We start from the raw sequence: 15,173 nt of genomic DNA, 5'->3' as shown, positions 1-15,173 counted from the left end.
ACTAGATCAAAATTATTTACAGTTGTATTTTAGAAGTATATTAGGTGCCTGAACAACATGAATGTGTAGGATCTTTTAGTAAAGATTTTGATGAAGTTTATACGTAGAAATACTTCAAAGTAACTCAGTATGTACTAGCTGTTATAATATGCTTAGCACACCATACAGAAAACTTCTGTACACGTATAAACAATGTTTGAAATAATAAAAAAAACATAATGGCAATGACTATTATTACAAATAATGTCACCTTATTAAAAAAAAACAACAAGTGTTCAACATCACATACACGCTGATACAAATAACTTGATAAACATCTGCTAGTCATAAACAATTCTCTCACTGGTAAGGTGGTGGTGGATACTGTTGGAGGAACAACAACATACTGCAGTTACATCAGAAACACTTGGTGAACAATACTCATTTTAAATTACAGTAGTGCTGAAAGGTCTGTAGGACACCTGGCCCTACAGCCTGTTTAAAGATGTTATACTTAGCTCTATAATAATAATACAAACATGTGAAATAATTACTCTAATAGAACAATCACAATTCATTGTGACATACTATTGATGATGCTAAGCACTATTATCCCCCTCCCCATAATAATGCTAACTGAGATGACACAATTCTTATATCAAATTGTAATCCATGAGTATGTACATGTTGAACTGATAACTCATGAATAGGATCACAGTAAAGAGTAGTCTCCCCTTCACATAGGTCTGGTACTGTACTTGTGTGACCAGAATTCAAATTGTATGTGATGTAACAGAGGAGATACAACACAAATTAAGTGCTATTGAAAAGAATTCGCAGTAATTGCATTCTTCAAATGGTAAAATTGCGGAAAATCAATCCGTAGACAAGATTTGATGAACTGCAAAGCTACTTAGACACTTGTGCAGTTGATTTTCACTGGTTTTCTCTTCCAAACTTGCTGCTTGGCTTAATTTCGTACGGTTAGTTATTCATCACATGACGGTTCCTCCAATAGGCTGTGTATATCGAAACTGAACCACTGGGGTAGACTGCACAGTTGAATTAAGCATAAGAAAAGAGTTCGATCAGCACATATTTTTCGTTGATAACCCCACGAAATAGCTTCCCTGTACAAAACATATGCGCTCATGTGTGTGTGTGTCGTGCCTCCTCTGGTGACGTAATAAATACCTTGGCAAAGAAAGCATGAAAACTCATACTTATCAACTTTATGGCAGGTGTATCTTGGAGTCTTGCTTGGAGAGCATCAGCTGCTTTACAACCATTCTGAATTTTGTTGCCATGGTTATTGTGCTATACTTGGTGCAAACTACATGATTTATGCCGTGAATACTAATTTAACTGAAAACTACAATTTGATTGGCTCTACCACTATAGTGGTAGTAGCACAGGTACCATACGCTAAGGTCACCGGACCACACGCATGCACACACACACACACACACACACACACACACACACACACACACACACACACACACACACACACACACACAAATACCTGAGAAGCAGGCTGTTGTGGAGGTGGTTGGTACCCAGCTTGTGGCGGAGCATATTGCTGTTGGGGTGGAGCATATTGCTGTTGGGGTGGAGCATATTGCTGCTGGGGTGGAGCATATTGCTGCTGGGGTGGAGGATAAGGTTGTTGAGCCGGGGGCACATAAGGTTGCTGGTGTGGGGGAGCATATTGCTGTTGAGGTGGTGGCTGCACATAGGGTTGTTGTGGAGGTTGTGTGTAAGCTGGGGGTGGGGCATAACCTGGTTGGTAGGTGGTGGGTGGGGCTGGTTGCTGCACAGGCTGCTGATAATCTGGTGAATATAAAATACATACAAATCAAAATCAATGACACCTCTAAATTACTCTAATAGAATATACACTTGATTTATAAGCACATCATTAAATAATTGATGTGAATGTTCTATTCGAGAGCATTTTCGTGTCCTCCACATTTGGTGTAAATTTGTTGATACACACCCTAAAAATTGTACCCACAACATTACTACAATCTGATCTCAAAGTAGTGAGTTTAAAGCAAGTCTGTTAGGAAAGTAGTATCACTATGTTCCAAGCTTGTCATGAATTCAAGCAGCTAAAAACAAGTTTTCTCATACCCTGCATTATATCCAATACATGCAATATTGGATGGCACTAGTACCCTAACAACCCTGTTATCAATGTACCATATGACTGTTAACTCACTTTGAGCTGGCTGTGGTTGTTGCTCAGGAGGTGGTACACTACCAGTAGGATATGATGTAGCAGAAGGTACTGGGTTGCTGACAACTACTACAGCTGGTACTGCTGGCGGGTGTCCATGGTGATGGTGTCCATGGTGATGGTGTCCATGGTGATGGTGCTCATGGTGATGGCGATCATGAATATTATCAGCCCTGATACCAGCATTGACTGCTTTCTGATGTTGATTCTGTGCCCTTGCCTAGAATAACAAATCAGCTAAATGTATAGAATATTTTGCATCCTAACAGTAACAAAACTATATTTTTGCCAATTTTCATCACTTTCTCATAAAAAAGACAGGAGAAGTTTGAGTGAGCTATTTAATTACTTAGTGGGACCATGATTTCAGCGTACTATGCAAAGTGGAATAATAATGTACTGAGGACTGAAGTCTACCACACCTGCTATCAGCTGTAGACACATGCCTAAAAGTAGTTCAATGACCATATTCAGGATGGGACATTTGCCTCTAGTATTGATAAATTGTATCCCACTTAGACCACTCAAATCAAACAACGGCGTTAAAAATACCTTAACTGTAAATTCTATGATAGCATAACATTATAGCTATTTAACTTTTCACTCTAGCCAACTGCACTGGGGACTGTGAGCCCCTCTTACATAAATACATATATAATCTATTTCTGATCAAACACATGGCACTGCAGTATCAAAATCTACTTAGGTATAATATGTGTCTACAACAATACTGCCAAGCTGAAAACAAAATAAAATGGGTGTGATCTTAGAAAACAAGGAGGCAGGATGAATAGATTGCAAATACAAAAGGTGGTAACCAAGAAATAGCTGTAATGACACTAATGTCAATACAGAATTGCTATATCACTACAGTGAAACTTGTCTACAATAACTTTAACAATAAACAGGTGAATGCAGTATGCAGGTCACCTTGCAAACAAAATGACACAATAGAGGATTATCAGGTTAAACAGGCAAACCCATTGTAGTACAGTGACCTGATTAGACAGGTTTACTGGTAATCAGTGAAGTGTTAAATTTTTGTATCAGGTGGGTATGAAACACTACAGTAGATAGCTACACTTAAAAAATACAAAATAAAGCACAGTGACCACACCCCTTGATCAATCACTTTCACTAGACTATAATCAGCAGTAATACTCTAATAAAGTAGTCACTCTAATACAACATGTATGATATTCTAATAGAACAATCACATGTACACCTTTCATTGCTTGGATCTCTACTTAAGAAATTTTTGTTGGTCACTCATCATAGCCCCATGACGTATTAGTATGTGTGACTGACTGTATAGCCAAACATGGTATTTGAAATCAGTATCATTATTTTGTCACATTCGCGGGAAGTACGCATATTATTAGTTTTGTAGCTATAAAAGCTACACAAAATGTTCAGTGGATGAAAGAAAGGTTTTGAAAGCTGTAACTTATTGATTTTAATTGAGGTGTTTAGGTCGAACTTTTCTATAATGTTTTGATCTTGACCAATCCCTTCTGTTTCAAAACACATTTGCTTGAAATAGACATATCCGCAAAGGGCGTATTCCTCCCTGGGATAACCAGATAGCTACATCCTTTATGTAACCTAAAGAATAGGTGAATTGAATGGTTGATGTATATATTGTCCTTCAGAAATTGAGTGAATGAATGGGCTTTATAATAGTTATCCACACTGTGAGAGATTTTGCTGATATATACACCCACAGCCCTCGGGCTTTGGATGTATATATCAGCAAAATCCCTCGCAGCCATGGTATAAGTGATATATGTGACTGTCTCAGCGAAAACCCATCTAGTTCGCAAAAGCATGCGTATTGAGAAAATCGAAATTTAAAAATAATTCGTAGAATTACGCATGCTACAAGAAAAAATACGCAAGTTTTAATCGGGCCAGTACTCGACGAAGGAAAATTCAAATCGATCAAAATTTATACACTATCTTATTTGCTTACTCATGGGAAGTTCAAAAATCTTTATTTCATTGCTGGAGCTGGAATGGTTTGCGTGTCACATGTGTTTGTTTACAATGCAGTAGACATAAACAAAATAGTCACTGTTTCTTCAACAAAACCGTCTTCATACACCTATGCGCAAGTGACTGCAGGGCTAAAACTATACCTTGGTTGATCTGCCAATCCATGGTGAACATTGTCAGCCAAATTCCAACTTTGTAGACTAATCCAAATGGACGTTATGGTTGTGAATGCAAGCGCCTGTAGTGTATTTTTAGTATAGTCACTGTACAAATTGATTTCCTTGTTCTTCCTACTTTCTAGTGCTCTAATTCCAAAACTACTCACCACAGAAGGCTGAAACTTTGGTGAACCATTCCTTGGACAATGCAGATAATACTGAGAAATTAAAAAACAATTCGGAGGTTGTGCGAACTAGACCGGTTTTCGCTGAGATGGTCACATATATCACTCAGGCCACACTTAGCTGATAGGTGAAAGAACTACAGATCATTTTTTATACACTAGCATCTGATGACCAATTGTGGTTTCAATTGCGTGGGCAAATAGCTCTCAGAACGTTATTCCTATGTTGTTCTGTTTCAACACACGCCAGGAGCTTTCGATTGTGGGATTGATTTTTGAAGTACCATGTAAAGTTCTTAATACTACATTAAACCTTCACTATTGTGGCAGTAAGTAATTTAATACATTAAGTTAAGTACTTAGACTACAAGCTCCTCACCTAGCTGTCATATTCTTGTTTCGTGGTTTGCTCAATGGCTGACACTCCCACGCTTCCTCCCCCCCTACACACAGTGGGTAGAAATATGCATCCACGCATCGCCCAAGTGATCGTTTTACACATCACTCTTCTTAGAATATAGTTTAGTTACTATCAAATAATCTAAACTTAGCAACTACACTGAGCCTAGCCTAACTTGTAAACCCAAACCCATAATTACACGCTCTGTGTTGTTCAATATAACGAGTCAAAGCATATCGTAACTTTGAACTGGTTGGGCATCAAAGCCATGAGCAAATATGCCAGTTAAATATTAAGCAGTGCATTAGAACTCCCACGCTAAAGTGGTATATGTAATATTTCATGCTACTAGAGGTAGTTTACTACTGCTGCAGCTCCACCACTTAGTCCAGACATGCCATGTTGTACAAGCCATTAGGTACGCAGTGGTGGATTAGGTGGCTTCTGTGATTTGATAGAAACCCTGAATTTAGCTCAGTGGCAGTCTAACTTGCTTTATTACTTCTGTATTGACATGTATCATAGCAAAATACTATACCACTGTGTTCTAGTAGTATGCATGTAAGTGCATTGAACTAGTATCCATCATAGCAACTAAACACAGCAACACTTTACACCTGCCACTGTATTAAGATACTCTAATAGAGCAGTCAAGTAATTACTCTAATAGAACAATCAAAGCTAGTGCTTACTGCTTAGTCATAACTTTGCCCCACAGTTAATTTGCTTATTTCAAGCATTGGATTTACAACTAACATTAGCTTCTGAATTCTCACATTTTCTTAGCTATGCCTTTGGATGCCTTATACTGTAGCTATAGCATGTTCACGTTGAGCTGAATCCTGAAAAACAGCTAAAAATTAAAAGTGGATTTTTTCTCAACAGAGTTAACATTTCAGCCAACCAGATGATTATTGGTAACAGCAAAGGTGTCAACAACAGACACATATGGTTTGGCTCCACTACAAGTTCGGGAAAGGGCTGTAATGGACACTGTACTTATATGGCTTCCCCACAGGAAATGTATTGTGAAAATTTTGATTGGCTGTAAATATTATGTCAAACATTTGAACAAAAAGATTTTGAAATATTTTTAGTGGGTCAAGCAGTACTACAAATGAGCCAAATTTCAAGATAGTGTGTAATTGCATCCATGAGTTATTAAATGTTTTTGAGGGTTCAGCTCAACGTGAACATACTATACTACTAGTACACAAAAAATTGAAATTTTCAACTAGACTAGAGGGATCATAGCACATCGATAAAAGGTGCTGGAGTATTGCATGATATTAAACCACAGTAAAACAATAAGAAGTGTTATATCCCTACTGTGCTCAAGATACCATAGTGGAAACGCACAGTAGGGATATAGCACTTCTTAATGTTTTACTGTGATTTAATATCATCATGCACTACTCCAGCTTGTTTCAGTAATTTTTATTGATGTGCTATGGTCCCTACTCTAGTTGAAAATTCCAACTTTTTTTTGTGTACTTGTTTGTTAACTTTTTTTTTTGTAAATAATTATTATGATTGGTGAACCCACCCATACCGCATCGAAATAAAGAAATAGCACCATGCACTCCAGTTATCAATTATCGTCTGAAAAGTGAAGTATCCATTACGCTACGTTGTCAGCTATGTTCAACCCGTTACACAACATTACGAATCAAGAACTGTTTGAAAAGCATCTCTGCAATCAAAGTAGCTACTATGAAAAATATGGACGATTTCCATTACAAAGGGAAGCCATCACATGCTACCACCAAATCAACACTTTTCGCTGTCAGCAAAGATGAATGGGACACAAAAGGAGGACACTGATAAGTCCATGAAGAATGCATTGTACGTACTGTGATATGTCAAAAGGCACCTCTCTGGCTGAAGTGATGTCAAGCAGTGAAAAAATCAAGCCATAGCCTTAGCTGTTTGAAGGTCTGTAGTACTCCTGGTCCTACAGCCTTGTTAAATTGTGTATACTAGAGATATATGGAACATAAATAAAACAGACCAAAACCAGGGGTGTAAAATCATCAGGGCACTGAACAAAATGTGAAAATAGCTTTGTCAGGTATTTTTCCACTAACGACACATAGTGTATACATGAAATTCATAATTACTCACTTCGAGCACAACTGCCTGTCCTACTCTTCCATGTACAGCTGCATTCACTGCCCTAGCGTGTAACACGTCCTCTTTGACAGCATGGCGATGCTCTTGCTGTGTAATGCAGCAAAAATCACACTTGTACCCCTTTACTATGCTAGGTATCAAAGGTTATACAAAAAGCAAGGTACATATACAAGCAGTATCAAAATGAACACATTTTATGGCTGGATCAATCATCGAGTCATAGGTTAATGAGAGTCTATGGTCAAGTTTAGGCACTGACCACATAGTAACAGGGGGTTCGCAACTCTGAAAAATCCTGTATGGGATCTCAAATCTTTAAGATTTGGGAAGATTTCAAGCAATTTGTGGCAATGTTTCAGGGAATATAAAATCTTAAATATCCGGAATTGTAGCATCATGTGCTACGTAGTATACGGAAATAACTTGTGGAGATGCTGGACGTAGCATGTGACACTTAATATACGGAACTTAACAACAATTTTCAGATTTCAAAGAGAGCTGTACGAGATTTCAAGGGAGTTGCGGACCCCTCGCATAATAGACTCTTTCCAAAACCACGCCCTCTTTAAAATAACTATGGTAACCAACCGGCCGCCATTTTGAATGGGGCCAGTGCAAATAATCTCGATTGCGTTGCATAGAAATTCGGTGTTGACAGCAGCCCGAACAGAGCAGTTTTGTTGAACAACAGACAATGGAACTCTTCGAGGTTACAGAATTAGTGTTTCTGGTCAGAGACAGGTGGTTATCAGGGCGTAAAACATCGACAGCACTAATTTCATTGTCTCCTGGTATCTCTCGCCTTGAGTACTAGTACAAGTGGGTACTGTTAGCATCTGTGAGCTCAGCTGTACAATCACAAGTTGTCAAATGCAGTATAGCCACTGAAGAATATTGGTATATACCTCTTGGACAAGCTCTTGGATTATTCAGGCAAATAAATCAAGCATAAGCAAGGAATAGTCAGAATTTGATCACCTGGGAGTTCCTTGTTTTTACAGTACGATTGTATTAATTTCATTGATGAGACCACCATATCTAAATCAAGCTACAGGAGAATATTTGACCTGGCAGTTTCTTCTTCCAGAAGAATATTCTTGGACAAGGATTGCTCCAAATGGAATCTTGACACTATTGCTAAATTATTTTTTGTAATTGTTATTCCTTGCCACACCCACTCATTGGGTACAACCCCATCTGTGGCAGTCTGTGTCTGAGGACACACCTTACATTATATTGTATCACATGGTTTTCATCAATAATAATGATGGTTTTTCTCTTTCTGACATTTTGTAAGTATATGGTACATGCTTACTATGATCCACTGAGTCAACACATTCAATGACTGAGCATAGAAGATGCATCTTTGAGAACATCTGATTATTGCATAGTGCTGCATGGTACATCAGCCCACATAGTATCCAGGAATACTTGGCAGATGTACATGTCAGTAGCACAAGCAGTGATATTACAACAGCACAATCCATTGTGCCATCCCATGTATCATTTCAGTACTATTGTTTAAATTACAATACATCAACTCACATGAATAATAATACAATTAGTTCATCATACCCCACCACATACACACATGATTTTGATCATACACATATACCACAGTAGCCACCCTACAATGTCTTGTTTCGTATCAAACTTGACCAATGTGTTATCCTCAGATAAGTGTGGGCGTGAGGAGTACATACTCACCACACCAGGGGGCAGCTATGCTTTACTTTGAAGAAGTGACTTCTTCTGATTCAGTTTGTTGCTTTCCTGACTTCTTCAGCTTCAGTACAACAATTTCAACATTTTCACATAGCACTAGTAGTGAGGCACAGTACATTGTCAATGTGTACCAGTAGTCACAGTATGTAATAGATGGTAGCTCTCTGTAAGCTGTATTTTACACCGGCTCACAATAAGTTTTATCTACATCGGCATGTCAAATTGTATTGCAGTCACAGGTGAATGGGCAGTGCCGTCTCTCAATTCTGTACTGGAAATTCACACCCTGTTTGTTTTCTGTTATGTGAAATGGCTCAGATTACACACACCAAGGCTACCTCGCACGTACCATACAAGGCGGGTCATTTATTCGCCCACTAATAATGTAAGAGCTTGTCCAAGAGGTATATACCAATATTCTTCAGTGGCTATACTGCATTTGACAACTTGTGATTGTAGCAGCAGCTGAGCTCACAGATGCTAACAGTACCCACTTGTACTAGTACACAAGGCGAGAGATACCAGGAGACAATGAAATTCGATGTTTTACGCCCTGCTCAGCCCTGATAACCACCTGTCTCTGACCAGAAACACTAATTCTGTAACCTCGAAGAGTTCCATAGTCTGTTGTTCATCAAAACTGCTCTGTTCGGGCTGCTGTCAACACCGAATTTCTACGCAACGCAATCGAGATTATTTGCACTGGCCCCATTCAAAATGGCGGCCGGTTGGTTACCATAGTTATTCTAAAGAGGGCGTGGTTTTGGAAAGAGTCTATAACAGACACCCCAGTATACGCCCCCATCAATGCGGCTAGATATGCATACTATGACTTACCCTTAAAGCTCGTTGTTCTCTTCTATGGCTCATTCTCTCTATCTTTCCTGGCAGAACCTACTCACAAAGTTTAATACCGAAACGGAAATGACTGGGCGTGAATACACAACCTGTCACATGCCTTTTTTGTAGTCACATGATGTGTCATAATTTCCGGACATCGGTTTTGGCATAAAGCAGTGCTGTGGGCGCGCGCCTGCTTTACTAAATAAAAACGTCAACGCGTTATTGCAAGTGTTATTGGCGTATCAGTGGAGACTGCAAAGTATTGCACATAGCTTAGATCGATAGAGCTGAACAGTCACTTTGTATTATCATAGATAATGTATACCTTACCCAGGATTGGAAACCGGAGATAATTCAATGCAAAAAGAGCGAGCCAACACCTTTCCTTTGATCAGTACGGATTCATCTGGCCGAAGAAGAACGTAGAATATTATATTAGCTATATATCTATGGATCGTCTAAATTTCGAGAGCAATCTCATAGAATGCATTTTGCACAAAAATGATGATTTGATCGCACCCTCGAGGTTCAGGGTTCTGAGAGCACGATAGAAGCGTTCTTTTTCCGTGTAAATGGCACTGATTGAAAGCTAAGACGTTAGCAGATCCACTCATGTAAGTCAAAACCTTTAGTTCCGCCGTTTAGTGGTGAAATGGCACTATCAGTGAAGTGTGAAGTAATCATTTTTGTAGTACTAAGGTTCGGGGTTCACAGGCATTTTTATAGACGTTCTAGGCTTACTTTCTGACGTATTTCTAGTAATTCATATATATATATATACAAACAAATGAGAATGCCTTTAAAAGGTATTTTCCTGTACTGTTGTGTAATATTCGATTCTTTGAAGCACATGCAAGTATTTCAATTTTAATAGCTACAACTACGCATTTTACAATGATCGTTATTTCCACTCTACAAATGACAGGAGAGGTCATAGAAAGTTTAGGCTTAGCTGTAAAAGCACTTTCAGCCTAAACCCAAGGGATTGCCAGTGTCTATCCCACTGAGTGGAAGTGTGTCAATACACTGAAGGTGTCTCTGCTGCTGTCACCTATACCTATGACTTCCTTCACTGCCGGACACTGTAAGCTACCTGATATTGAGTCTTTAGAAAGGTTGCACTGTAGAGTGAAGTGATGTACTGTCATCCCTTAAGGTATTATATAATGTGTCAGGGGCGGATCTAGGATTTATAAAAGGGGGGGCTAATTCAAGGTACTAATCTCTTGGGTAGAGGTGTGCACACTTCCCAGCATGCAAAGCATGCTGGAACTAGGGGGGTCTGGGGGCATGCCCCCCCCAAGGAAAATTTTGAAAAATAGATGCTAAAATACTGCAATTTGGAGACATTTACACGTAAAAGTCATAATATTTTCTGCCTGTAGATATTTTATATACTGCCTTTAGATTATAGGTATGGCTCTCTGACTCTGAAGTATTTTGCTAATGGAAAAGTTTGGGTAGGTACAGGCAACCAAGTACATGATACACCCCTCTCACAATTGCACAACACTGAATAGGTGCATGTTAGAATAATAATATGTTGAAAGTGGAAAATTTTGAAATTTAAACAATACAAGATTGAATCTGAGAGCATTTTCAATGGAAATTGTGTACCTAAATTAAGTATTGTCATACATATTAACTACGTACACAAGTAGATGAATGAAGCCCTTTAAACAGACCAATGCACTTCATTGTATGTATAGGTGCAGGAAGATTTGGAAAAATTCCATAACAGAACCAACTACATGTTTCCAGTGAATGTTCTATTAGAGTAGTTAGCTGACTGCTCTATTAGAGTATCTCGATCTTGTACACCTCCAATGCTGATCCGGGTCCTTGTTACATAAACTTTAGCATAAATCTACTGATAATACCTTGGAAAGATGTTTATAAGGTGGTTTTATGAGTATTTGTATTATTAGTGATCATATAATTATGCTAAGACAAAATTTCATTATAATACTCAGCATATTGATCAAGTAAAGCCTAAATATGAAGGGGGGGCTTCAGCCCCCAAAGCCCCCCCCCCCCCCTGGATCCGCCCCTGTGTGTATGCATATACTTCATTTCCTACAGGGTAGATTGTGGATTGATATGATCCAAAAACTAATTTTCTAGTTTTTTTTTTGAAGTTAAGATGATGGACCATTAAGGAACACTTTTTGTGGATGTAAATTATATGCAAAACAGAAATTCTGAAACATTGTGATACACGGATAGCATTAGAAGACAAACTATATTGGAGTCACAGTTGCTCCTGCAGAAACATTCCCTTTATGTGAATATAGTTACCAGACTTCAATTTTTATTTTGTACCAGTATTTTTATCAATGTATTGCTGTAATCACAAAGTAATGTAGCATTGTGAACAATTGCATATGGATGTTTCATATTCTTGCTTAATTGTTTTGAACCCAGAAACTTGCATATGAAAATCCATGAATTGGTATAAATAGTTGCATGGACTATTTCTTTGAGTAGTACTTCATGTATGTTCTCTCTCACATTCTAATTTTCTTATGTAGATGTCTACAAACGTAGCTGGCAGCATAACAAAGAGCATTGCCTTCACAATGTGGCATAACTGGCTTGGAAATTTTAAATCAAAACTATAAAACTGGAGCTGTTTTCAGCAGCATTACACCAGCCGTCTAACAAACAGGCTCTGGGTCACTTCCTTTGCTTTTATTGCCTCTGTGGACTTAATAATAAAGCATCCTTCTGAATGCAAAAGTGTCTTCTGCCTTGGCACCTGTAATGAAAAGAACCAGAAACAGTATTTCATTCCGGCAGTCATCTATCACCATACCATGCACACAAAACATTAAATGACGGTTTACAAACGAGTATTAAGCTACCTAATACTGTACTTATCCCTATTATTTAACAGTGACGACAGACCATCACCTTCATTCCCCGAGTCTGACACATTGCTTTCTTCATTCTAGCGCGAGTTCTTTTCGTTCCATCTTAAATCTAATGTAACGGAGTTACGTCACACTAAGTTAGCTCTTTGCAATGCTGAGTGAATCTGTTGATTGGTGTTAATTGCCTCTGTTTCCAATCCCGGGTAAGGTATAATCTATGCCAAAACTAAACATTAGTATGCATATCTCAAGACTCACAATCCGCCTATATCAAGGACTACATAACTTGAGATACATACTTACATCATGGCCACCAGTCCCACCACCACTACCACCACCCACTTAACTAGATTCCAATATCCTATTACTTGCGGTGTTGTTAATGTGTGGAGAGAATGACATTAATGAATGAAATAGGACTCAAAGATACAGATGTTAATTTGTACGAGTGAGTGTTTTATTGTTTATGTAATACTGGACTTCAGGTGGTGATATGAGGTACCTAAGTATAACACATTTTCTGATGTTTAGTCCATTAAATAATATATACAGTTTAAGTATTGTTGTAAATGATAATGATCTTATTCAGAGTGAATGACATGGTATAGTTCACAGTCATCATGTACTAGAACTGTTCCTTGAGGAACACATGAACACTGTGACCTTTGATGACAACTGCTTTGGGTATCAAATACTTTGTGAAAATCAAGTTAGCTGAAAGGTGGTGATCCAGTGCTAGTTGAATTTCTTCTACAATATTAAGTAACTGGGTCTCTCATGAATGATTGAGCCTAAAACCATATTGTTTGTCACTAAGTATTTGGTAGGCTATAGAGTGTTCTATTCAGTATGCAGTGGTAGAGGATGTGTTCTAACAGTTTATTATAATATACCAGATACAGTGCTCTCTCAATTATCTGACCCTCTTGGGACCAAAACATGTTCAAATAATCAAAAGTTTGGATAATCAAAGTCCATTCATTTAATATACGGAGACAAATGTTAATAGAACATACATATTAGACAAATACTCTAATAGAGCAGTCATTTCTATTGTTGGGATAACCAAGTGTTCAGATAATAGAGGTTGGGATAATTGAGGGAGCACTGTAGACTTAAATCTCTTAATAGTATTTGTGGTGTTTGAGATGATTCATTGGGGGATGTTTGACAGAAAATTATTCAACATAACAATAGGTGTGACATTGTTATAGGTGGTCTATAAATGAACAGACACAATGGTTTATTATTAGGAATCTACATGTAGTTTGGCCTACACTATTTCTGCTTCACTGAATGGATTTGATAATTAAGAGTGCATGTCTCTGAACCAATTTTAATAAATAAAGCGCTAATAATAAATAAATGCATCAGCTTGTTGACCTGTTATTGCAGCTGTAGACAAGAATGTAGAAATTATCAATATCTCAGATCGTACATATGATTGTAATAATTATGGCTGCTAAAGAGACAGAGAAAGTGGAAAAGTATATAGAGACTTAGCTGTTGAACTCACTTCATTATGGAAGATGAAATGTGATGTGGTTCCAAATATTTTAATGTTGTTAGATGCCTTGGATGTGTGACTCAAATGTTAGAAACTATAACTGAATCTGCATAAATTGCTTATTATTTTTTTTATGATTTTTGCAAAGTAGAGCTTTTACAGTGGACAGCAGTATTAGGATCAGTTTTATACTATGTAGGTACCTTTAGGCTTACTAATCTGGTAGATTTGTGCCAGTGTTTATATTACTGTGTGTGTTGTAATAATAATAATAATACAGCCTCAGCACAATCTCTTGACATTTAAGTGTTGACAAAATAATTAACATAAACAATTGTTTTGTTCTCATGCATAGGGACCCGCTGATTATGCTGGCATAATTATGAGCATAATAGGTACCTGAAAGCATTGAGCATAATGCTAGCATAATAGTTAGGTAGAATAATTATTTTGTAACAGTATGAATTCTTGCTTATAAAAATAAGTATCACAGAAAGATCGATATACACTAATAGAACAGTCAGTAACTCTAATAGAGCAATCACATAGCTGACTGTTCTATTAGAGTATATCGATCTTTTCTGTGATATACATTTTGAGTCTTTGACAAGTAAATTTGCGCTTCAGGTACTTATTATTTATCCATAAACTGGAAATTATTAGCAGAGCATGAGAACTGAGGCATAAATAGTTGGGCATAATTTGAGCATAATAGGTAAGTATTGAGCATAAATGTAAGCATAATAGGTAAATTTTTGAGCAGTGCAGCATAGCATAATAGGTAAAATTATGAGCATAATCGGCGGGTCCCTACTCATGCATATGAGGTTTAGAATTGTACAATAATGATAATGGCCAACACATCCAGATATCAGCTATCAAGGTTGTAGAGTGATGAAATGCATTGCCTGAAATGAAACGAATTACTGTTGGATACAGCAGGGGCTAGCTAAAAAAAGGGCTAGTTGTGGCCAAAAAGCTAGCTGTAGATGTCTTTTGTGCATACTACTGGTTTTGACTCTCAGCATTACAGTGAAACCTCACTTAGTGGCCACCTCAGTAATGAGGCCACCTCATTATAGTGGCCAGGTCCAGCAAGTATAAACGTATTTCCATTATATTACATTTATTCG

General features: G+C 37.8%; 1 protein-coding gene across 2 annotated transcripts; it reads right to left on the bottom strand.

The window, feature by feature from the left end:
* Positions 1–71: 71 nt before the first annotated feature.
* On the bottom strand, positions 72–9,815 carry LOC136260215 (uncharacterized). Of its 2 annotated transcripts, XM_066053864.1 has the most exons (5): positions 9,655–9,815; positions 7,084–7,179; positions 2,204–2,441; positions 1,505–1,812; positions 125–363 (listed from the first exon to the last, which is right to left on the bottom strand). In XM_066053864.1, the coding sequence occupies exons 1-5, from the start codon at positions 9,685–9,687 to the stop codon at positions 340–342; spliced, it is 699 nt and encodes a 232-aa protein (XP_065909936.1). In that variant the 5' UTR covers positions 9,688–9,815; the 3' UTR covers positions 125–339. The 2 variants fall into 2 exon arrangements, with proteins under 2 accessions (XP_065909937.1, XP_065909936.1); XM_066053865.1 differs by lacking the exon at positions 1,505–1,812 and having other exon boundaries at positions 72–363.
* Positions 9,816–15,173: the final 5,358 nt, after the last annotated feature.

The sequence above is a fragment of the Dysidea avara genome, chromosome 7, assembly GCF_963678975.1.
Source record: "Dysidea avara chromosome 7, odDysAvar1.4, whole genome shotgun sequence".
In the NCBI taxonomy this organism is placed as follows: Eukaryota; Metazoa; Porifera; class Demospongiae; order Dictyoceratida; family Dysideidae; genus Dysidea; species Dysidea avara.
This window is presented reverse-complemented; position numbering and strand designations above follow the sequence as displayed.

What these genes read in the sequence shown, in the direction of transcription:
- LOC136260215 (XM_066053864.1), bottom strand. Translation starts at nt 9,687, where the DNA reads ATGAGCCATAGAAGAGAACAACGAGCTTTAAGG. An exon ending in GACAGGCAGTTGTGCTCGAA is followed by an intron (nt 2,442 to 7,083) that starts GTGAGTAATTAT and finishes TTGTTATTCTAG; the next exon opens with GCAAGGGCACAGAATCAACA. An exon ending in ACAACCACAGCCAGCTCAAA is followed by an intron (nt 1,813 to 2,203) that starts GTGAGTTAACAG and finishes TATATTCACCAG; the next exon opens with ATTATCAGCAGCCTGTGCAG.